The sequence below is a fragment of the Felis catus genome, chromosome C2, assembly GCF_018350175.1.
Source record: "Felis catus isolate Fca126 chromosome C2, F.catus_Fca126_mat1.0, whole genome shotgun sequence".
Classification (NCBI taxonomy): Eukaryota; Metazoa; Chordata; class Mammalia; order Carnivora; family Felidae; genus Felis; species Felis catus.
In genome coordinates, this window is record NC_058376.1 from 7,076,211 (window position 1) to 7,099,336 (window position 23,126).

The 23,126-nt window shown below is 48.1% G+C and overlaps 1 protein-coding gene across 3 annotated transcripts in view; it reads left to right on the plus strand.

Moving 5' to 3' along the window:
- ERG (ETS transcription factor ERG) overlaps nt 1-23,126 on the plus strand; it is a 269,120-nt gene that overhangs the window by 75,683 nt on the left and 170,311 nt on the right. For all 3 annotated transcript variants that reach the window (XM_023238738.2, XM_045036606.1, XM_045036605.1), the window contains one exon: nt 6,359-6,446. In XM_023238738.2, the coding sequence (XP_023094506.1) occupies nt 6,408-6,446 (39 nt within the window). In that variant the 5' untranslated portion in view covers nt 6,359-6,407. The remainder of the gene's footprint in view (nt 1-6,358; nt 6,447-23,126) is intronic.

The window sequence follows — 23,126 nt, forward strand, 5'->3', positions numbered from 1 at the left end:
TCAAGGTACCGGGTCCCTCCTCACATTGCCCACATTTCTGTCCAACTTGCCTACAGACCCGGGGTTCCCACATCCCCTTCCGTGATTCAGTAATTTGCTACAAGGACACAGAACTCAGGAGAATGCTGCATTCACTCTTACAGTCTGTTATAAAGGATACAGGTGAACATGGTGAGATCTAGAAGGGGCCTGAGAACGGGTGCTTCTGTCCCCATGGAGTTGGAATGTATCACCCTCTTGGCTCTGACTCCTGTCATTTGGGTATATATATATTTTTTAAGTTTTCATCACAAAGGCATATGAATTATTTAAAATTCTTTTCATGTTTATTTTTGAGAGAGAGAGAGAGAGAGAGAGAGAGAGAGAGAGAGAGGCATAGAGAGAGGGAGACTCAGAATCCGAAGCAGGCTCCAGGCTCTGAGCTATCAGCACAGAGCCCGACGAGGGGCTCAAACTCACAAACCATGAGATCATGACCTGAGCCGAAGTCGGATGCTTAACCAGCTGAGCCACCCAGGCGTCCCAAGGCATATCAATTATTAACTCAATCCCCAGCCCTTCTCCCTTCCCCAGAAGATGGTGGTGGGACCAGAAGCCCCAGGCTTCTCATCAAGGCGTGGTCTTCCTGGGACCTCTGTGACGCTCTCTAGGGGTCCCTCAAAGGTCACATCGTTAGATGCTTCTATCATTCTTCTCACTCAGGAAGAGCCAGTAGTTTTAAGAGCTCTGTGCCAGGGACGGGGGAAAAGACCAAATATCTTTTCTATTTTTTTTTTCAAGTTTATTTATTTTGAGAGAAAGAGAGAGAGAGAGCAGGGGAGGGGCAGAGAGAGAGGGAGAGAGAGAATCCCAAGCAGGCTCCACACGGTCAGTGCAGAGCCTGACTCGGGGTTCAAACTCACACACCGTGAGATCGTGACCTGAGCCAAAATCAAAGAGTCAGACGCTTAACCGGCTGAGCCACCCAGGCGCCCGGAAATATCTCTTCTATTATACCACAGTCATATTATCTCCGTTTTACAGACGAGTAGCTATAGGCCCTACAGGGTGAAGTGGCCTTTTTCAGGTTTCTGAGAAGAGCACCCTCCCTCCTCCATGCGTTCGAGGACCCTCTTGTCTCCCCAGCTGCACCCGTCCCCCATTCTGCACCACACCTGCGGTGCCTGGGAACCCACAGCTCCTGCCCAGACTGGCCTGAGCATCTCTAGGGCCTGCCCAGGCTTCTTTCCTGCAGTCTGTCTCGTTTGGTAGATTCTGTGTGTTTCCCTAGGCTCGAAGCATGGCCATCAGGGCAGCTGTTCGGTGGGGCATGGCAGTGTGGACTGGGGTGTCCACATGACTGTGGGAGGGCCCCTTGCATATGGACAGAACTGGGGTTGGGAAGGACAGGTAGGTCACCTCCATGTGTGCTCTTGCCCCAACCCTGCAAATATCCCTGTCTTCTCTGGACCACTTTGCACCCATGCCTCCCGCATTATGAAATGCGTACTTTACTTGTGGCACTGTGTGTCCATCCACGCTTTATACAATTATAGTAAAGTAACTCAAATCAAATATTTGCTTCTGTTTTGTAAGACATTGGCATTTTTATTTTTAAAAATCTTACTAATTTTTTTAAATATTTATTTTGAGAGAGAGCGTGTGAGAGCGGGGGAGGGCAGGGGGGGAGGACAGAGGATCGAAAGTCGGCCCTGTGCTGACGGCAGGGAACCCGATGCGGGGCTCGAACTCACGAACCGTGAGATCATGATCTGAGCCGAAGTCAGAGGCTCAAATGACTGAGCCTCCCAGGCGCCCCGACATCGGTATTTTTGAAAAAAGGATGAAGAACAGTGACAAGTAGAATTCTGTTGGGTATCAGTACATTTTATTTTTTAATATACCCAATGATGAAATAATGCTGGATCACGAAACACAAAGTCATAAACAGACACGTTACCAAATGAATTTATCGCAGGAACCAAATATTAAAGGAGGGGTTTTTACACAGCATGGATCCAAGCTCTGCAAGGGTTCAAAGCCAGGTAAAATGGAAAATGAAAGCCTTCCCACAATGATACATAACCAAACGTCATTCATCAACAACTAAAGTTTGGAAAAATTAATCCTTAGCATCACAGAAAGAAATTAGAAGCACTCTTAAAAACAATCCACAAAATTCCTCCCAAAGAGCAGAAAAGAATAAGCACCTGAATGGCCGCAGAACCAGTCAAGGACCTCTGTGGGAGGAGGTAGCTTGCTAAGTGGTAGAACTTTTATCCTCTTGGTCTCGAGGTGTTTTGCTTTTGAGCTGATCTGGTTTGCAAGGTGGGGCGCCATTTGCTCTGTGAATGTTTAATAAATCCCTCCGACGATGGTGATCCTGGTGGTGGTTGGAGGTTAAGGTCATATGCCTTGGTTCCCTCATGTATGGGGAGCAGGGGGTCTTTTTGTTCCCCGCCTTCCCGCCTTCCGGCCAGCCCACATGCCTCAAGGCTCCTTGGTGGCACCTCCTTGGCTCCCCTCATGTGTCAACTCTCTCCTTCCTCTGGGTGTTGTCCTTGACCTTCATTGGGCACCTCTTGATATCTATATGGATTATTTTCCCGTTCCCATCCCTTGAGGGGTGCGGTGATGATGCATCAGGAATATATACACTCCCTTCCCTGCCATTTCCTCTCTGAAAGTACCCACAGCTTCCCCATAAAAGACAGGAGACACAAACAGTTGTTCCTTAAGTTTATCTCTCGGTTGGTCACACACTGAATGGCAGCTGTAACTTCTGTGACATTTCTGTGGTCTCGGGCATCCGGAACGTTGATTCCATTTCGTCGTATCAGGAATCCCCAGAGAGTTGGCAGGGTCCCATCCTGTGAAGTGGAAATTCGGCTGCTCCAGGAAGGGCTCTGCGAAGCTCACAGGCCCTTCGGGTAGTGGTATCTTGGTTACTCTTCAATTTCCAAACTCATTTTGAGGGGAGGACGGGGGTTTGAGGTCCTGTCTCTTAGCTGGATGGAAATGGTGCGGTTGTGTGTTGGGAAAAGTTTCTTTCCTCTGAAATCACTGTTTGAATTCTTTTATCTCTGTAGCTAGAAAAGTTAAAAAAAAAATTAAGTTTATTTATTTTGAGAGAGAGAGAGAGAGAAAGAGAGAGAGAGAGAGAGAGAGAGAGAGAGAGAGAAAGAATGAGCAGGGGAGGGGCAGAGAGAGAGGGACAGAGAGAATCCCAAGCAGGCTCCACACTGTCAGTGCGGAACTTGAACCCATGAACCGTGAGATCATGACCTGAGCTGAAACCAAGAGCCAGATGCTTCACCCATTGAGCCACCCAGGCGCCCCTAACTGGAAAAGTTTTAAGGGGGATCTTGATAGCCTGGTTATCCAAGGCATATTGTGTGTATTAGTAATTTACTGCTACAAAAATGCAGCATAACAGCCACCCTAAATCTCAGTGGTTTGAAACAAGAAGAATTTATTTAGCTCACAAGCCTGTGGGTTGGCCATTCAGGTTGGCCTTGGTTGGCCAGTTTTGGTCTTGAGGTGTCCCTCCTGTGCCTAGGGTTCGGTTGTCTCATCAGATGATCTAGAATATTCTTGGCTGGGGATATGGGATGGCTTGGCCTTGCACCACGTGCCTCTGTTCCTCCAGCGTTCTAGCCTGGCACGTTCCTGTGGTGGCGGGAATTTGCAAGTGGAAACAATTCATGCCTCTTGGGGCTTTATCCAGGAACTGGCACACTGCATTCTGGTGACTGCAGCAAGTCGTGTGGACAGCTCCCAAACAAAGGTTGGGGAAACAAACGGCCTCTTAGGTGTGCGAACCACAAAGTCATATGGCAGGAGGTGTAGACACAAGGAGGGGAGGGGGACTGGAACCATCACTGTAGGTCACCGTGGGGTGACAGTACGCCATGAGCTACTTAGTCTCTGCCTTCTCTAGGTATCTAGAACACTTACCGGGTGTTTGGGTTCTCCATCTGTGATAAACTGTCCCCGGACCTAGTAGCTTAAAACAACAACTGATTTATTATTTCTCATGGTTCTGTGGGCTGCCTGGACTCAGCTGATAGTTCCGTTTTCCTGATGTCAGCAGGGGCTGTGGCCACGTGAGAGACGATGTTCTAGAGTGTCCAGGGTGGCCGCCTTACGGGTCTGGCATAAGGTGCTGGCTGTCAGCTGGGCACCGGCCTTGGGCCTTGGCCACGTTGCCGTGCGGCTCGAAGTACGGGAACTGGGTTCCCAGAGTCAGGAAGAGGAATCTTCTGGGATCTACTAAGGCTTGGGCTCCAGACTTCCAGTGGAACGTTCCTTCCACCGATTTGGTGGGAAGGGATGAACTTTAACTTGTTATGAGCGGCAGGATATGTGTGCAGAGAGGCAGAATTGGGAGGGGTGAGCTGCCCCAGGGGGATGCCAGAACACGTAGGAAGAACGGTTTGCTCCTGAGCGTGGGGTCGTGCGGTGGGGAGCCTTCCTTTTGTGAGGAAGGCTGGAGGACGGGCCCCTCTCAGGCCGAATGGCTTTGGGAGCAGAGCGTTGTTTCCTGGGGGGATCTCTGCTCTCCTGAGGAGACCGCCTTGGGGGAGGCGAAGGTTCTCGCGTCAGAGGCGCGGGGGTCCGCGTTTGTCATCTCCTCGCTCAACCACGCTCTCCCTGATTCGGGGAGGACTCCATGAAGCCCTTTTGGGCGACAGGCCCCAAGCACGCAGACCTGGAGGCGAAGGCTTCCCGTGAGGAGCCCATCTTTGTTGGGAGTGGATGTGTTTGTGCCTTGAGAGGGTGGGAAAGGCAGAACACAGACGTACTTAGGGCTCCAGGGAGCGCCTTTGCGTACCCCTGGAAGAATGTGGCCGACAGCAAACTCGAGAGACCGCTCTCGTGGCTGTCGTCCTGGAATTGAACCGTTTATTTTCGTGTGGCAGTTTACTACTGCTAAGAGTCATAGGCCAGCTTTGCACAGAAGAAGACAACGAAAAATGGTAGTTGAAAGAAAACGGTGACGGCACCTAGAGATTATAAATTGAAAGAGGGGTTTTCAGTGCCAGAGAAGACATATGGCGAAGATGTACAGAGAACCAAAGACGGGGCGGGGCGTGGTTCCTGCAGCCCAGGGGGAGGGTCCCCAGGACAAGAGAGGTGACCACAGGGTCAGTTATGACCAGAACGGTAGCCAAATAGGAGGGGGTGTCGAACGGGTGGTGGGAAGTGTGGGCAAGAAACACCCCACCCCTCTCTCCTCCTGCCCCTGCACCATCTCCAGATGGTGTCACAGGGACCAAACATGTTGGGGGCCAGAGGGCAAGGGAACCCTACCGAGGCAGCCTGTGGGGGTCAGCCCTGGGGCACGGGGCAGGGAAGGGGGCCACGGAGGGTGGCTCTGGGGATGGGAAGGGACAGACGGACAGGAACCAGAACGTGCTGGTTTATAATCTGAATAAAGGAATATATTGGATGAGGTCTTTATCCTTGGAGTATGGACACCTTTAAATTTAACTCATTTAAATTTAAATTAAATTCTAAAATGAATTAACATACCTTCCTCGTATAGGGCTTAACCAGTTCATCTTGTCAAACTGAAATGTCTTAGCGGCCTCGGAGTCAGGCCAGTGCGACTTGAATCCTGGCTCCGTTGCTTATTAAGCAGGTGATTCCGAACAAATCAGTGACCCTTCCTGGGTCTCCATGTCCCCGACTGGACACTGGGGATGCTGACTCTCAGACGGTGGTTAGGATAAAATGAGAAAATTCCTGTGGAGCCCTTGGTCCAAGGGCTGCTGCTTAGGCATTCAATGAGTGATAGCTGTGCTTTTCATTAAGAGCTTAACTGTGAACTTTTAAAGACATTTAGGTATTAGTTTTTTTGTTTTTTTTTATGTTTATTTTTGAGAGAGACAGAGCGTGAGCAGGGGAGGAGCAGAGAGAGAGGGAGACACAGAATCCCAAGCAGGCTCTAAGCTCTGAGCTGTCGGCACAGAGCCCGACGCTGGGCTCGAACCCACGAACCCTGAGATCGTGACCTGAGCTGAAATCAGACGCTCAGCCCACTGAGCCCCCCAGGCGCCCCTCATTTCTTCCTTTAAACGATCCCTCACCGACGCTGCCCGTGTACCATGATGTGCGTGGGCTGCCTGTGACGTGGTTTGTTTGGGCTTGTCAGACCACTGTCTCACTGGCCCTCAAAGGCAGTGACATCCCCGGCAGGAGAGAACTGGATTTTCCAGGAGCTTCACTAGGGCGCTTCCTGCCCTAGCAAGATGCTTGCGGGGGCAAACGCGTTCAAAAGCTGTGATTCTTTTACCGTAGTGTGTGGCATTCCGTCCTAACGGAAAGCAAAGCGTGGAAACGTGGTTATTGACGACTGTCCCTTTTTGTCACCCAGCTGCCTCAGGTTCTGAGTGGATGGTGAACGAGCTGGTCGACTGAAGGACATGGTTCAGACTGTCCCGGACCCAGCAGCTCATATCAAGGTAGGTTTCATCTCGGCCGGGGAGCCGCTCTTGCTTCCTCCTTGGCTGGATTTTGGTGGATGCCCGCCCACACATCAGTCCGTGCGGGGGGCAGCCAGCCTCTGCCGTGGGCCCGGTCCAGCCCGCCATCTGTTTCTAGACCGCCATGACCTAAGAAAATGGTCTTCACAATATGCAGCGGTTGAAAACAATCAAAAGAAGAAGAATGTTTCCTAACCCGTGGTAAATTAGATCTCGTTGTCCATAAAGAAAGTTTTGCTTTCTTCCTGGTTTCCACACCGCGTGTGGCTGCTTCCGTGTCCTGACGGCAGAGCTGAGTGGCGGCGACCAAGACCGCGTGACCCGCAAAGCTGAAAGTATTTACTGTCTGACCTTCGGCAGAACATGGCTGACCCCCGAATTGACACAGAAGCCACATCCGGATTCTTCCAGCTTCTGTTTTAACGCCACCCCCTTGCCCCTTGCCTGGGGTTACCCGGGAGGACGCCGGAGGCTGTGCCCTCGCACTTCCTGTGCCCAGGGGTGGTTTTACCTGGCCACGCCCGCACGTGGCACCTGTTCCACCTGTTGCCCAGCTGCACCTCCCCGTGTCTTTGGAGGTGAGGCAACAAGGTTGAGTCCCGAGCCACCCGGGAGTCCTGAGAGGAAGCCGGCCCGTTTGGCACACACGGGCACAGCCGCCGGGAGGAAGTGAAGAGATGGCTTTAGTAACTTGACCCAGATAAAAGTCACAGGAAACACTGGGGCTTGAGCCACATGACCCAGATCGGCTGTCTACACCTGTGCTAGTTAGTTCAGCTGTCTACACTGGCCCAAATCATCCGCCACCTTGCCAGTTCTGCACGTCCCCCGCATGTATTCATTTTCCCTAAGTGGCCTCGTAGGTTTCACTCATCTAAATGTTCTTTGCCTGAAACATTTCCTGAAAACGGAAAGTGGCTTCTAATTGAAAGGAAAGTTCACCCTTTTTTGGCCAAAATATGAAGTGCCCTCCAACATCACGCACACGCACGCACACATCTTAAAAGCAGCGCGCTTGGGAGTGCTATGTACCGGGTGTAATTCACGCTCTTCCTCCACGTTTGACCGCGGATTTAGAAGTGACGGGTTCAGTGCGTTGTTCAAGGTTGGTGGGTGCTCCCGAGGCGTCAGAAAGAGGGGCTCCCCAAGGGGTGTTGAGCCTTTAGCGTCGGGGAGGAGCAGACCTCTGTGGTGGACACTGTTGTGTGGCTTGTGTGTGATGTCTCACTGGGGCCGGGACAGTTATGCCTGTAACACGTGCAGTGGGCAGTCTCCCGTGGACGTGGTAAGGCTCCTTCGGAAAATTCTTGGGGCGTATTTGGCAAGCGTGTCCGTGCCACACAGGGACGGGGGAGGGGGAAGGCTTTTTCCGTTTCGTCTTTGTTGACCATGAAGCTGAGGGATGCAAATAAAAGCTCATGGAGAAGGCCATACGAGAAGAATCTTCTGTGCCTCAGGCTATGAAGGTCAACCACCCGAAGTCATCATGGTTGGCATTTTATTCCTAGCCAACGGGAAGGAAAAGCTGAACTCAGCAAGAAATCATTAGGGCTTGTTTTTAAAAGTTAATTCATCAAATGCAAACAGTCTTAGATAAACCTAAGAAGCATGACCTCTGAAGATGTGTTTAGTGGACAGGTTGGTATTTGATCTCAGGAGCGAGCTGTATTTCCAGCTTTGATTTCTCTCATTATCATCATAGCCGTTACCATAAATGTAAGTGAAGGCCGAAGAGAAAGAGAACCAGGAGAATTGTTTTTTTTTAAAAATTTTTTTTTTCAACGTTTATTTATTTTTGGGACAGAGAGACACAGAGCATGGACGGGGGAGGGGCAGAGAGAGAGGGAGACACAGAATCAGAAACAGGCTCCAGGCTCTGAGCCATCAGCCCAGAGCCCGACGCGGGGCTCGAACTCACGGACCGCAAGATCGTGACCTGGCTGAAGTCGGACGCTTAACCGACTGCGCCACCCAGGCGCCCCGAGAATTGTTTTTTTTTAATACATATCAACTCAGAAAGTAAAAATAAAAAAGTAAATCTCAACTCACATTGCTTCTGTGTGTTTTGAAGATGAACTGGCAGTTAGAAGTGCCGTTATTAGCAGCCGATGTTGGCTCTGAGTTGCAGAGAATTATATTAAAGACATTTGTTTCCTTTGTAAAATCTATCAAATTCCAGCTATTGGAATCTGAATAATTATTCCTGGACTTCCCCCCCGCTTTTTTTTTTGTATATGGAATTGGTATCCTTGCCAAAAAAGTTAAGAAAATAGATGGCCTTCCACGGCTTCCTTAAAACACCTGATTTGGGAAATTTATTCACTAAAATTTTATGTGCTGTGAAGTCTCTGGTTGTGGGCTGAGTGCAGCTTTTATTTCTGGGAGGGGAAGTTCTTATAAATGGCATATGAACCGTTCCACTTGATGTGTTAATGTAAATAGTGGAAGATTTTGTCTTTGGCTCATTGCTACTGAACATTTTTTTTTTTTTCCTCATCTGCAAAGGACCTGAATTCCCCACAGAAGTGACTTAACATTGCAGGTGTGCGTGGAAACAGACTTTTATGACTCCCCATTTGTGACCATAGTCTGATCCGGAGGGAAGTCCTGTTCCTTTCATATTTAAGAAATTTATTCTCCATGATTTACTATAACCCTCTTCTGCCAGAACAAATTACTTTTCCCCTTTTATAGGTTTAAGGAGCTAGAAATAATAATCATAAAAGGGAGGGATGGTAAGCAACTGTGAAATATAGAACATTCTTGATTTAAAAGAATATTAAGAGTTGTGGCAATTTCGTTGACAAAGAGAATGAGTGGAACTTTAATAAGAAAACATTTTCAGCTTATTCTCTGTCGGTGCTAAAACCAAGTCACTAAGCACATTTTAATTTGTCTTTCTCTGCTGGTCCTTCCACGTCCTGTCTTACGCTAGAAATTGTACTTCTGTGTCACATAAGCATGATCTTAGCATGTCAGGTGTATGACCATGCTTCTGCTCTGCTGGGTGGGTGCAGTCCATGGCTGTCAGACGTCAACCCATGCTATTATCCCAAGGAGGGAAAGACTTGCAGATGTATTTTGTTAGGATTCGAGATGTTGGTCATTAATTCTCATTCTAATGTTTATTTTTGGGGGAGAGAGAGAGAGAGAGAGAGAGAGAGAGAGCGCACAAGTGGTAGAGGGGCAGAGAGAGAGGGAGACGCAGAATCGGAAGCAGGCTCCAGGCTCCGAGCTGTCAGCCCAGAGCCCGAAACAGGGCTCGAACTCATGAACCACGAAATCACGATCTGAGCCGAAGTCAGTTATTTAACCAACCCAGGCGCCCCCCCCATTAATTCTCATTCTGATAAAGGAATTTTTGATTCACGTTATTGCGTTTCTTCTCCAGAATTTCATCCTCTTAATACTTCCATATACTAACATTTGAGGAAAAGGATTAACATATTAGTAAAGTTTACAGCTTTAAAGAGACAGCCGATTGGCACATTTTTTAACTGTTCCCTTTAAGGCTGTTCACCAGGTATTCGCATAGAAGGTTGTACGTTTCGGAACTGATCAAGCGAGGCCTGTATGAATTCTAGTTTCACTCACTGGTCCACCAGAGGTGTGTGTGATCTAGGGATGCCATTACAGAACTGTCTGCCTCGTGCATCCTGGCTAGGTTCATGTCATGGATCAGAGCGAGGGTTCTGGCATCTTAAGACTTGATTCAAATCCTGCTTCCTCATTTACTAACCTGGGTGGTTTTGAACAGGTGCCTGAGGTTTCCTCTTATTTGAAATGCAAGCACTGACTTTGTGGGGTCAGAGTGAGGACTCTGTAATTACACGCAGCACACAAAAACCCCATTGAGTGTTGAACTACTGTGAGCTGTTCCTGTGGTATTCTATAAAATGAGGGTGGCATCCCTCTTAAAAGTACAGTATTATAGTGTCTGTGATGACACAGAACAGCATGGGTCTGTCTTACAAAACACGGAGTCGGGTGAAAAAAAAAGTCCAAAACAATGTGATCTATGGCACAATGCTTTTCGCAAATACATAAAAACATGTCCACTTCCTCAGCGTCATGTAATTTTCATGCACGCACTTAAAACATAGTGATCACATCAGAGTAGATGGGTGCACAGGTGGGATATGTTGTCTGGTGGCTTTGAGAGAAGGGTTAAGGGAAAAAATAATACAGAGATAGTGCAAGTTTATAGCATTGAGGTTCGGATGCGGTGCTCAGGATGGTCTCCTGCACACTGGGGGAGGGGGAGCGTAAATCAGCATGACCCTTTGGCGTATAAGTCAAGTGTTGCCTAGTGAGGCTGAAGACACACCGACCCTGTGCTCCAGTGGTCCCACCCCTGGGTACACCCCTGTTGCCCTTGGATGCCTGGAGATGGGCATGAGGAAAAAGTGAACAACCCAGATGCCCACCAGGAGAATGGATAAATAAATGGCATTCTAGCCCTATAATGGAATACTATACAGCAGTGAAAATAACAAGTGTCTGCCTGTGTCTGTGTATCAGTGTGGATGATTCTCAAGGTTGGGAAAAAAAAAAACAAGTCACAGGAGAGTAAATACAATATGATTCCACATGTAAAGATCAAAAAGTGGTGGGACTGGGGCGCCTGGGTGGCTCAGTTGGTTGAGCGTCTGACTTCGGCTCAGGTCATGATCTCACGGTTTGTGGGTTCGAGCCCCGCGTCAGGGTCTGTGCTGACAGCTCAGAGCCTGAAGGCTGCTTCCAATTCTGTGTCTCCCTCTCTCTCTCTCTGCTCCTCCCCTCTCTGCACCCGTTCTGTCTCTCTCTCTCTCTCAAAAATAAATAAGCATTTAAAAAAATGTGATGGAACTGAAAACATCATGTTGTCACAGAAAACTATGTGTGTCGGAAAGAAAAAAAAGCCACATTGAGTACATACTTCAGGACGGGCCTTACTTACCTTGTCAGGGAGGAGAGAGCTTGGGGAACGGGTTTCTGAGGTCGCCTGTTGTGAGCTGAGTAGCACCTTCCCTGTACCCACAAGGGGCTTGGGGTGGGTGGGGGAATAAGGGACCACAAAGACACAGCACCTGCCATCCAGGGTGCAAGTCACATGTTCCTAAACACCTGGGATGTGGCGCTGCACGCAGCCAAGGAGGGACCCAGGGCAGGGGGCCGGGCGGACGCCTAAGGGAAGCTGCCTGACCTGCTCTACCCACTCACCTGTCCTCACCTGTGAGCAGGTACTCAGCTATCCTCACCCATCCCCCTCACGGCACCTGTGCCCACATGTCCCAGCGCTTCTGATCGCCTAGTGGCCTCAAGTCCTCCGAGGTATCACGCGTAACTGTTTATGGCAGGGGAGGCACGCGGGGGGCTTCTGAGCATGCTCCACGCGGCCGATGGCTCGCAGGTGCAGTTCGGGAGCCTCTACGCCTAGAAATGCCTGGAGTCTGTCACTCCACTGACACACTGACCCTCCGTCGTCCCCAGGAGGGTGGCCAGCCTCGGGTCTGTTGTCCACTAGAACTGGTCTAGATCCCGATCCCCAAGAGTCTCTGTGAGGATCAGTCACAGTTGATGGACCGTGGAATAAACGAGGGCTCCGTCCTGGTTTCCCGTTGATTCTGCAGGTGGAGAAGGACCAAAAAATCGGTTTACTCGGTCCTGTTTCTGATGGTGATTCCCCCTCCCCCTGCTTCTTTTCCTCTTCCTTTCAGCTTTTAGATTTTTTGCTTATTTTTTGTAAATGTGTTGGGACCAGTAGTCTGGGTTTGAAACTTGGCTTCACTTACCGATTGCCTCCGTTTCCTTAGCTGTAAAATGGGGGTAAATAGTGCACCTGCCTCAGAATCATGAGAATTAGACTAGTTCATGTTAACATATTTAAAGTGTTCAGAGCACACAGTAAGCACTTATTATCACATTACATGTTACTATCAGTATATTATGATGTCATTAATACCACATTTGTTATATGTTAATGTATAATGTTATATTTTATCATATTTATATGTTATAGTAATTATAAACATCGTATCAATAAAATATTGGTATTTTTAACATTAATATTAATGTATTAAAAATGTATTGACATCAGTATGTTAATATATTAATACTGTTAGTATAACAATATATTGTTATATTATCAAATATGGCAGTTATAGAATATATTGTTATATTATTAATATATAATGTTATATATTAGCATACTCTCACACAGTAGCAGTAGAAAGGAAGAGGGAAGAAGAGATAATATTCTGGAGGAAAATAGACATAAGGTCAGTACTTGCCAAGGAGTGAACTGCCGAACTGACTTTGTTCCCACGTGATTCGTGGGCGCCGCTCTGGAAGTGACGCTAAATGTTTCTGACTGTAAATCATGCCACGTGTAAGCTCTCTTTGTGTGTCATGGAAGGTTCTAGAAGAGTTTTAGGAAGTAGCCAGCAATTGAGCGGGAGGTCACTGGGAAGCTGGAGAGCCCAGCCCGTGAGCAGGAGTCTTAAAGTAACAGATGCAGGAAGTCCCCCAACCTGCATCCCGAGTAGGGGGTGGGGGGACTTGGCAGTGATTTAATCCGTTGCCCGGGTGAAGGGAGAAGTGTGGCGCTCACTTACTAACCCCGACCCATTGAGTTGCAGACATTTCCCACATATTTGCAAACCTGGTTTATAGTAACTGCTTCACCGGAAGGTAGAAAGTTTATCCTCTTGAAGACATACTCAGCAGAGACCCGGTTTCCCTCCAAAGTCTGTGTACTGTGAAGACGATAGAAGCCTTTGATATGCTGCCTGACTTTTCCCCAGCAAATCAGCTTTGATCAGACTCCAGCGGGGTTCCTACCTCCAGAAGCCTGATGACTTTGTGGCCATTTATAGCCACACTTCTTTTTCTGCAGAATGGTGGTGCTTAATTAAACATAGAACGGCAGAATTTCTCCAATGAAGGTGTATTACTTTTATAATCAGAAAATAATATTGCCTAGGGGCGCCTGGGCGCCTCAGTGGTTTAAACGTCTGACTCTCGATATCGGCTCAGGTCGTGAACTTGATGTTGTGAGATCCCGCCCCGTGTCGGCCTCTGCACTGTCCGCGTGGAGCCTGCTTGGGATTCCCTCTCTGCCTCTCTCTCTTTCTCTCTCTCTCTCTCTCTCAAAATAAACATTAAAAAAGAAAACAATGTTCCTTGAAGATACCAAGATATTTGATATAGCAAAACAGTGGAGACTTCTAACATCTGACGGCCCGCCTGCAGATACCTTATGTGTGAGGTTTGCCAAAGGTGGGCTGCACTTTCTGTCTCCTCACCGGCTTCCTGTGTCGCTGGGGACCGAGCTCAGTCACCTGTTGTTGGGGGCTGTGCTCCGGATGCAGCAGGGGTTCGGTGGCACGTTCCCCTAGCCATGCTGCACAGAGCCCCCAAAACCGGGGACTCCTTGCTAAGATTCAGAGATGCTGATGTTCAGGGAGGACACCAGCTTTATCGGGAGGTATGGGCAGGGCTGGAGGAGACCCGGTCACTTTCCAGGACAATGGTTAGAACCCTACAGAGCTGGCACTTCTCTCCCAGAGGCGGTTCTCAAACATATTCTGGAGAGCGAGTCAGAATGCAGATTCCTGGGCTCTCCCCCCGCCAGCTGCTTCTCCAGTCAGTTTGGGTCGGACTCGGGAGCTGCGTTTCTACAAGCACTTGCAGTGTTTCTGGGGACTTGGCTTCAACAGTGAATAATTGTCAGTTTTTAACCCAGCCTTAGATCCCCGATAAATACGTACCAAAGCAACTGATCTCTTCTTTTCTGTCTGCGTAGGGGGCTATGTTGTTCTGCACCATCGCTCTGAATATCCTAGCCACACCTGTAAGGGTTTCAAGAACATGTTTCGGACGTGGGTTTCAAAATGTCTGTATGTTTCCTGGGCTCTGTGATCGGGTGTGACAGAGTCCAGAGGAAAAAAAAAACGTCACTTGTCACTTCTTCTACCTTCTGGGAAATTAACTTACCAAGAATTTGAATCGAGAGTTTTTTCAGGTCAGCACCCAGCATTTGAGTGTTCGAGAGATGGCACGGGGCGGGGTCCCTGCCGCACGTGACGGTCCCTCTGTGCAGCTGGGGTTCGAGCATTGCCATCGCCTTTGGTGCCACACTCAGCACTGGGAACGCGTGCGTCGAGGAGGCAGGAGCTGGAGGCCAGGTCAGGCTGCAGCGAGTTCAGGACGCGAAGGGCACATTTCCCGGCGGTGCTCCCCACTTCCGGCCTGCTCTTGTGAGTGAGTGGGAATGAGTCTTGCTTGACCTCTCCTTGGTTTAATCCCCACCTCCTCCTTTTCCTTTGGCACCTCTTTACCTTCTGATCTCCAACGTCAGCGATCGCCTTCGTGCGGGAGATTGTGCTACCTCGCGCCCTGGTTTCTCCCCTGAGCTCCAGCCTTCGTTTCTAGACACCTGCTAGACGACTCGCCTGGATGTGGGTACGGGTGCCTTCAACTCAGAAACCAGTCAGCGGAACCGTACTTCCGTTTGTGTGATACTTCCGGTCTCCAGAGCACCCTCCCATCCCCTGGTGCATTGAGTCCAGAGTTCAAGTGGTTTGTCGGGTCGCAGAGAGCCCAGCCTCTGCCAAGGTCAGGTTCGGGCTTCTATAGCGTCGTTTCCTTTCTAGGACTTCCTGCCTTTGGGGCAAGGCCGCTCTAGGATAGCGGGTGAGCAGGCAGTGTGTGAGGCCAGACTTTATGAGCTCAGGTATGACCTTTGAAACTGATGGGTTTGGGGCAAGTTACTGAGCCCCTGTGAGCCTCAGTTCTCCATCAGGAGGTGAGGATAACGATGGCACCTCCTCGGCTTGTAGCAGGGTCAGGCGAGGTGATTCATGGGGAGGCGTTAGAACAGTGTCTAGTGAGTAGCAGTGGTTACTGTTGTCATTACTGCCACCACCATCATCTCGTCATCGTCGTCACATAGGCATTTTGGTTCATCCTTTTCTCCCTTTTTCACAGCGGCCACTTGTCTCAGGGACCCAGGCTTAAAACTTAAGGCTTCTCTTCAGCCTGTCTCCGCTCACTTCGTGTCTGGCTCATAGCACCTGCTCTGTAAGGCACTAGGACAGGGCTGCACCGTCCCCCGCCCCATTCTGTCACAGGGCCTCTGACTGCTCTGCCTGCGGTTCCCCTCCCTCCAGCCTTCCGTTCTTCGTCAGCGCTGCCAGCTTAGTCCTTCTGGAAGCCCGCTTCCTTCACGCTTCTCTGACCGGAAACTGTGATAAATGCAAGGGGCATGAACACTTTGAGGCTTTTGATACGAATCTCCCCACCCAGTTGTGCCTCTCTGTACTTCTCCAGCAAGAATTCGAGAGCGCCGTTTGATCATACTTTCTTGTGACTGGTGACGTTTGCTGACGTGGCAGGTGGAAAGTGGAGATTGACAGATGTCCCTTCACTTGGAAACTGGTGCACGTGACCACCCCCTCGCACATTGATCAGCGAGCTGTATTATCTCTGGTCATTTTTTTTTTTTTTTGACCCATTTCAATGAAATCATTCAACATTGCTGGGAGTAGAGCATGAACAAAACAGATAAGATCCTTGCTTGCATGACGCTTACATCCTAGGGGGGGAGATAGGATATGTTTACGTATGTGCGACATTACAGTATTACAGCCAACATATGACGTGTGTGTGCACATTGTGTGTGCGTGTGTGTGTGTGAGTACAGTGCTGGTTGATAATTCTGTAGGACAAAAAGTAAGGTAAGCAAGAGGGTGATGGAGGGAGAGGTGCCATTTTACACACGAGGTGAGGGAAGGTTGTTGGAGGAGCTGAAATTCAAACGGAGAGCCGAAGATGTGAGACCATGAGCCATTTTATCACGCGGGGGGACGAAGGTCCCAGAAAGCGAGAACAGTGCGTGCAAAGACCATTAGGAAGGAGCTTGCTTGGCGTGTTGAAGGAACATCAAGGAGACTGTTGTGGGGAGGGTGCGGAGTGAGCACAGAGCCGCGGGCTGTGGCCTTGAGGAGGCAATGGTGAGGCCATGCGTGAGATTCCCATGTGCAAAGGGTAAGACCCTTCAGTCTTGTTCTGCGTGTGGCGCTGGGGAGCATGGGAGGGTTTTGAGTAGAATGGGTGACACGATGTGATTGAGCCCTACGTTTTGAGTCAGAAGCTTGCATTCGAGGTTGGGTCACTAGGTGAGGTCACCTGGAGACCCACATACAGAAGGGCCTGAGGGATGGGCTTTGGGTCCCTCCAACATGCAGAGTTTGGGAAGAGAAGGGAGAACCCAGGGAGGGCCGAGAGGAAGAGCCAGTGAATAGAGAGTAAAGGTGAGGAACACCAGGGTTGACAACTCAGAAGTCACGGGTGGCCTTGGTAGCAGTGATTTGCCTGGAGGGGACAAGAGCCCCCTTGGAGTGGGACAAACATAGAAGGGGGAAACTGGCAGAAAGTTCTTGCAGGCAGCTCTTCTCATAGTTAATGTCTAGAAGGTTTAGTGCTTTTCTCAATAACTTGTGTAAATTATATTTTAATGAGATCAACCCCAATCCACGCCCTGTTGGTCATACAGATTAGCATTCATTCTGACCTCTGATGTTTGGGATGACGCCCACGAGATAAATATTTTTATTTGCTCACAACTATTGAGACTTCTCTTTACTTTCCTTGAATTTTCAAACGTGGAAAGTGCTTCTTATTTTTACTTTCGTGCATTTCCCAGTTTTCTACCTGACCCGTTCAGTAAAAGTAAGAGAAACATCTATTTTCTGTTGAGAACCACCAGCAAAGGCATTCCATGTTCACAGAAGCCGCACAGAGCCGGCTGTCTGCGTCAAAGCCAGGTTCTTCCATCTGGAGCTCTGCGTCCTGTGCAGGATGAACCCAGTATAACTTGGCAGTGGCTTTTTTTTCCTGCTAGTGCCTCCCAACCCTTGAAGGGTGAATAATCAAAATAGTCGACAAGGAGCTTGGGCACACCGATCAGGGTGTGTCACAGACCGATCAGAAGAGGTCACGGCTGAAAACAGCTGGTGTCCCTGTCTACCCCCTAGACGCTTCTATATGTCTGCCCAGCATCCCTGTCGACCGGGAACTGAATTTTTTGCCCCATGGTCTTCCGGCTCCTTGCTTTTGTCTTTCTGCCCTCCAGTTCTTAACATCTGGCTCCTTGCCATTTGGAGAGAGGAGGGAGTGTCTACCACGGAAAATGATTACTGTGTGCTCCTTTTCTCTGCTTGCTAGATTACCCGTGACTTCAAGTGACCACATGGTGATTATTGTCTGTCATTGTACCTTGTGCTTAGTAGATGCTTAACATGCCTGTGTTGATTAGATTAAGTTGCAGTGGTCTTGATGGAATGAGAATGGTCCAGGGGTCTTGGACTTTTCTGGGTCAGGTGGCCCCATTTAGTTGGTATTCACCTACCCTTTATACTTCTCTTACCCCTTTTGAAGGTGTGATTGGAGCCACACAGCCGACTGGCGGCAGAGATGAAGTGTTCTCAAGGGCCTTGTGTCTTAACTTTTATATATATTTATTTTCAGAGGAGGTTAGGTTCCCAGCAAACCTGAGCAGAAAGTACCGATCTCCCCCCTACTCCCTGCCCCCTCCATCCACAGCCTCTTCATTATTCAACATCCTGCACCAGAATACTGCATTTGTTAACAATTGACGTACCTACACGGACACATCATTATCACTCAAAGTCCATGGTTTATATTAGGGTCCACTCTTTGCGTTGTATATTCTGTGGGCTTAGATCAATGTATGATGGCAGGTATCATATCATATGATAATGTAGTATCATACTGAGTAGTTTCACTGTCCTAAAAATCCTCTGTGCTCTGCCTGTGCCTCTGTCCCTGCCCCTCTCCGCCCCGACCCCTGGCAACCACTGATCTTTCCACTGTTTCCATAGTTTTGTGGTTTTCAGAATGGCGTATAGTTGGAATAATACGGTATGTGGCGTTTTCAGATTGGTTTCTTTCATGCAGTAATACGCATTTAAGGTTCCTCCACGTCTTTCCGTGGCTTGATAGCTCATCTTTTTATTTTTATTTTTTGAATCATGGAACTCTTGAAAAGTTTATTAAATGTTATATATTTTCTCCCCAGAATGAGCACGCATGTGCACACCCCACGCCCCCCTCCCAACACTCTTACATGCACCCAGATCTCTTGCAATGGACTTCGCCGTCCTGCACATCCGTCCCCAGAGTCCCAGGGATCCCAGATTAGGAACCCTGTGCTAGCATTGGAAACCCACTGGGTACCATCAACGACCCTACAAGTAAATTCCCATATGCACCCACCTATCCAGCCAGAAAATGTATTGTCCCTGGAAGTCACTGGACTCACAGAGCTCCTTGGACCATTGCTCTGAGGCGCATTCTTGATCTAACTTCAGTTCAGAGGACAGACGCTCATTCCGCAGCGTTCTGTTCCAGAGCAGAGCCTCCCAGACTCTCACGTACGTCTGAGCACCTGGGGACGAGGACGCGTCTTGAGATTTTGCTCTTCAAGTGAGGCCCCAGGTTCTGCTGGTGCTGCCGGCCTGAGTCTGCAGCCCTGGTCTTCAGATACAGGTCACGACCCACTTGTGGAAGTGAGTCAAGGCCGGTATTAACGAAAGGAAATGGAATGGAATGGACTTGTGGAAACTATCAGCGTGCATTGCATACAGAAAGCAAAAGTGTTACTTTAGAGAACATTCCTTTTAGTTACATATGTGGATGTGGATGTGGTGGGGGGTGTGATACATAATATGTGATCTCTTACTCTGGATACTTTTGGAAAACACGTCTCAAGATTTCTGTGAAGTAAGAAATGGGGGAGGGAAGCACCATAGGGGTTTCACCCTAAAAAATAGTCCATTTGCAGGCATAAAATTGCACATGTGTCTCTATGGATTTTTGCTGCTGTGACTCTGGTATCCAGATGTTGGGATTTATCCCAACGCAGGAACTGTAAATAGCAGAGAAAGGGTTGTGTTTTTTTTGTTTTGTTTTGTTTTGTTTGAATTTTAAAGATCAAATTCCAGGGTTAAATTAAAATCCTGGCTGCATTTTGCTTAATTGAGAGTACATGTTAATTCTAAGAATGTACTTTTAAAAAAGTAAACACCTTTCACTGAAGCATGGCTATTAATTTTTTAGTGATTCTTTGTGGATTTTCTGGAAAGTACTGTTACACATTAACTGCTAATATTCTGCTAGTATCAATATCCAAAAATAAACAATAACACCAATTTATATGGACCTCCAAATTAGTCTCATAAAATTTTATGGTGGTGGTATTATTGAGCCAACTGAGTTTGAGGCTGACAAAAATGTAAAACTCTAACCATGTGATTCTTACGTCCTTTCTTTTAAACCCCAAGTTTAAAATGTCCTTATACTTAAGTTTACTCGTCCCTAATCTAGTATATGATTAGTACCTAGTCATCTACTAAAGTAACAAAAACAAGTCATATTTTTCATGATTGCTGTTGTTTGAAAAAACTCTCAATTCAAATACTTGCTTTCTATTAAAACTGAAATTAAAAACAAACTAGGGTGCCTGGGTGGCTCTGTCGGTTAAGCGTCCGACTTCAGCTCAGGTCATGATCTCACGGTTGGTGAGTTCAAGCCCCGCGTCGGGCTCTGTGCTGACAGCTCGGAGCCTGGAGCCTTCTTGGATTCTGTGTGTCTGTCTCTTGCTCTGTCCCTCCCTTGCTCATGCTCATGCTCATGCTCATGCTCTGTCTCTCTCTCTCTCTCTCATAAACGTTAAAAAAAATAAAAAAACAACAAACTAAATAACCCTCCAAATCTTATGTGATGTAACCTATATCTTATAAGACAAAATAAGAAGGTTTTCTTTTGGTTTTGTTTTTCCCAGCCGCATTGAGATGTAACTGACGTTTAACATTGCGTATGTTTAAGTCATGCATCACGATGCGATACACGTCTGGATGTGTTGCAACATGATTACCACAGTAGGGTGAGTTAACAGGGCCATCACCTCACATAATTATCTCTTTTTGTTGATGGTGAAAACATTTAAGATCTACCGTCTTGCAAATTTTAAGTATTCGCTACAGCGTTATTGACTGTAGTCACCATACTGTACGTTACATCCCAGAATCACTCCTCCTGTAACTGGAGCTTTGTGCCCTTTGATCAGCATTTTCCTATTTTGCGCCCCCCTCCAGCCCCTGGCCAAAGCCATTCTGCTGTGTGTCTATGAGTCCAGTTTTTTAAGATTCCACATGTGAGGTCATACAATATTTATCTTTCTCTGATTTATTTCAATTCGTATAATGCGCTCACAGGTTTCTTTTTTTTCTAGGTTTATTTATTTTGGAGAAGGAGAGAAAGAGTGATCGAGGGAGGGGCAGAGAGAGAGAGGGAGAAAGAGAATCCCAAGCAGTCTCCTCAGTGCCAGTGCTGAGCCTGAGGCGGGACTCGAACTCACAAACCGTGAGGTCATGTCCTGAGCTGAAATCAAGAATCCGATCTTAACCAACTGAGCCACCCAGGCGCCCTGTTGTTTGTTTTTTTTTTTAACACCCTTTACAGTATTAAAAAGTATATGTTTTAGAAAACTTTTTGATTGATATTAATATATGATATAAATCCATTGGAGGATTTATTAAGTGCTATTATTTTTATATCAAGCAAAACTATTTAGATTTACCTGAAAATATAATAGTGACACGTTACCTAGCAACCCTAATTATTTTGTGTCATAATGACAGTGACATTTCAATCATCCGGTCACTCGCTGAGGATTAAAATGTGTGATGCTTGCTCCTTGCCTTTTCAGGTGGCCACATAACATCATGGATAACTGGAATTCTATGGCATTTTATTTTCCAGAAGGTCGATCTTCATTTTGGGGCATGGGAAGCCACTTCCCCCTACTATTGGTTTTAGGAGCGTTGGGTTTGCTGGGAAGCAGATGTTGAGACAGAATTAGGAATGCAAGAGGTTTATTAGAGGGGACGGGGCGGGGGGTGTGCCTGTGAACAATAAAACAAGAATTGGAGCAGGTTTGTGCCGGGAGAGCCCCAGACCAGGTACAGGCTGGACAGCTTGACCAACCCGACGGGGAGCCCTGGAGCACAGATTGCCTGTGGAGCGGTCCAGCACTGGGCAGCGGTGGCCAGGCTCTCACCCCCCCACTGTGTTCAGTTATTGACTTGGGGCCATCTGGGTGGGATGGGGCAGAGCCTCAGCTGGGAACCGTTGAGGGCTGTTGGGGTGAATGTTGGGTTCTCTGTGGAGGGAGAGCTGAGTGGCCTACCTCCAGGGCTGCTGTGAGCATCTGGGGAAGAATGGAAGGTAGCCAGCTGCTCTGAAAGATCCACAGGGTCATGATTTGCTTGACATTGTTACTCCCTTGTTACCGTCTGCGGGCTTATTTTCTGCTCAGTAGTAGATGCCCATTGGGTACGAAATCCACGCGATGGTCACAGCATGGAGTAGCCACTGGTCCCTAGTACTTGCACTGGGGCCCCTGGATGTCACAGAGTGCCACCATATTGGAAAGTTGGAATGCTTAAAAAAATAAATGATGATTTAAAAAATCCTTTCAGGCTGCTGATTCCGTCGTGGGAATGTTTCTTGGGTTTAAACCTCTGGATAGACCATTTTTCACTCTGTTTATCAGGTCATCCGCCTCTTCTGTTATTCAGGGCCGACATCACATTTCTTTAAGGGCTTTTGGTGATGTCTGTTACTGGCCAGCCAGATCCAGAGTTTAGACACCCAGATCGTGTTGGGGATGGCATCGACCTTTGCTGCCCCCCCCCCCCGTCCCCGCCAGCGTCTGAGTCCAGTTTGGGGGCTTTATTCATGTCTGTCTTGGGTCTAGATTGTGCCACTGTCTCTAGCGCTTGGAGTGAAATGGGATCCAAGGGGAGGGGGTCTGCTTCCCATCAAGTTCTGTGCTAAAAAGCAGAAGGGCCCCTTCGTGTCTCCCCAAGAGGCAGCCCTACTCATGTTCCCAACACTCTCCAGCCTCAGCCTCCTGCTTCTACCAGGTTTGGGGACTTTTTGACCAGGAAAATAAACGATTGTGGAGGGCACTCACGTGGGTTTCCGTGTTCTACTCCTGATGTTTCCTCATCCAGGCCACCTTCTAGGCTTCCTCAGTCAGCAGGGTCTGTGGTTTCAAAGGCGCGTGAGGTTTTGTCTCCACTGCAGGGCACCTGTAGACATGCTTCATACTGTGGCACTTACTCTGTGGATCTTGATCTCGCTTCTCTTTTCTGGGTCTCTGGTATATTTTTTTATGTTCCTATTATGTAGGAACAATAATTTTAACATTTTTAAACGTGTTTCCCTCCATCTTGATGAAAGATACTGTACATGTCTCGCTTTTCTCTGTGTTGACGGTGAAACTTTACAAATATTATCCTCATGACTTCACTTCTTTTCTTCTTTTCTATTTTTTAAAAAGTTTATTTGTTTATTTTGAGAGAGACAGAGAGAGAGCAAGCAGGGGAGGGGCAGAGAGAGAGAGAGAGAGAGAGAGAGAGAGAGACAGAGGGGGACCGAGGATCCGAAACGGGCTCTGTGCTGACAGCAGAGAGCCTGATGTGGGGCTCGAACTCATGAACCATGAGATCATGACCTGAGCCAAAACCAAGAGTCAGATGCTTGACCAACGGAGCCACCCAAGTGCGCCTCGTTTCTTTTAATGCACCT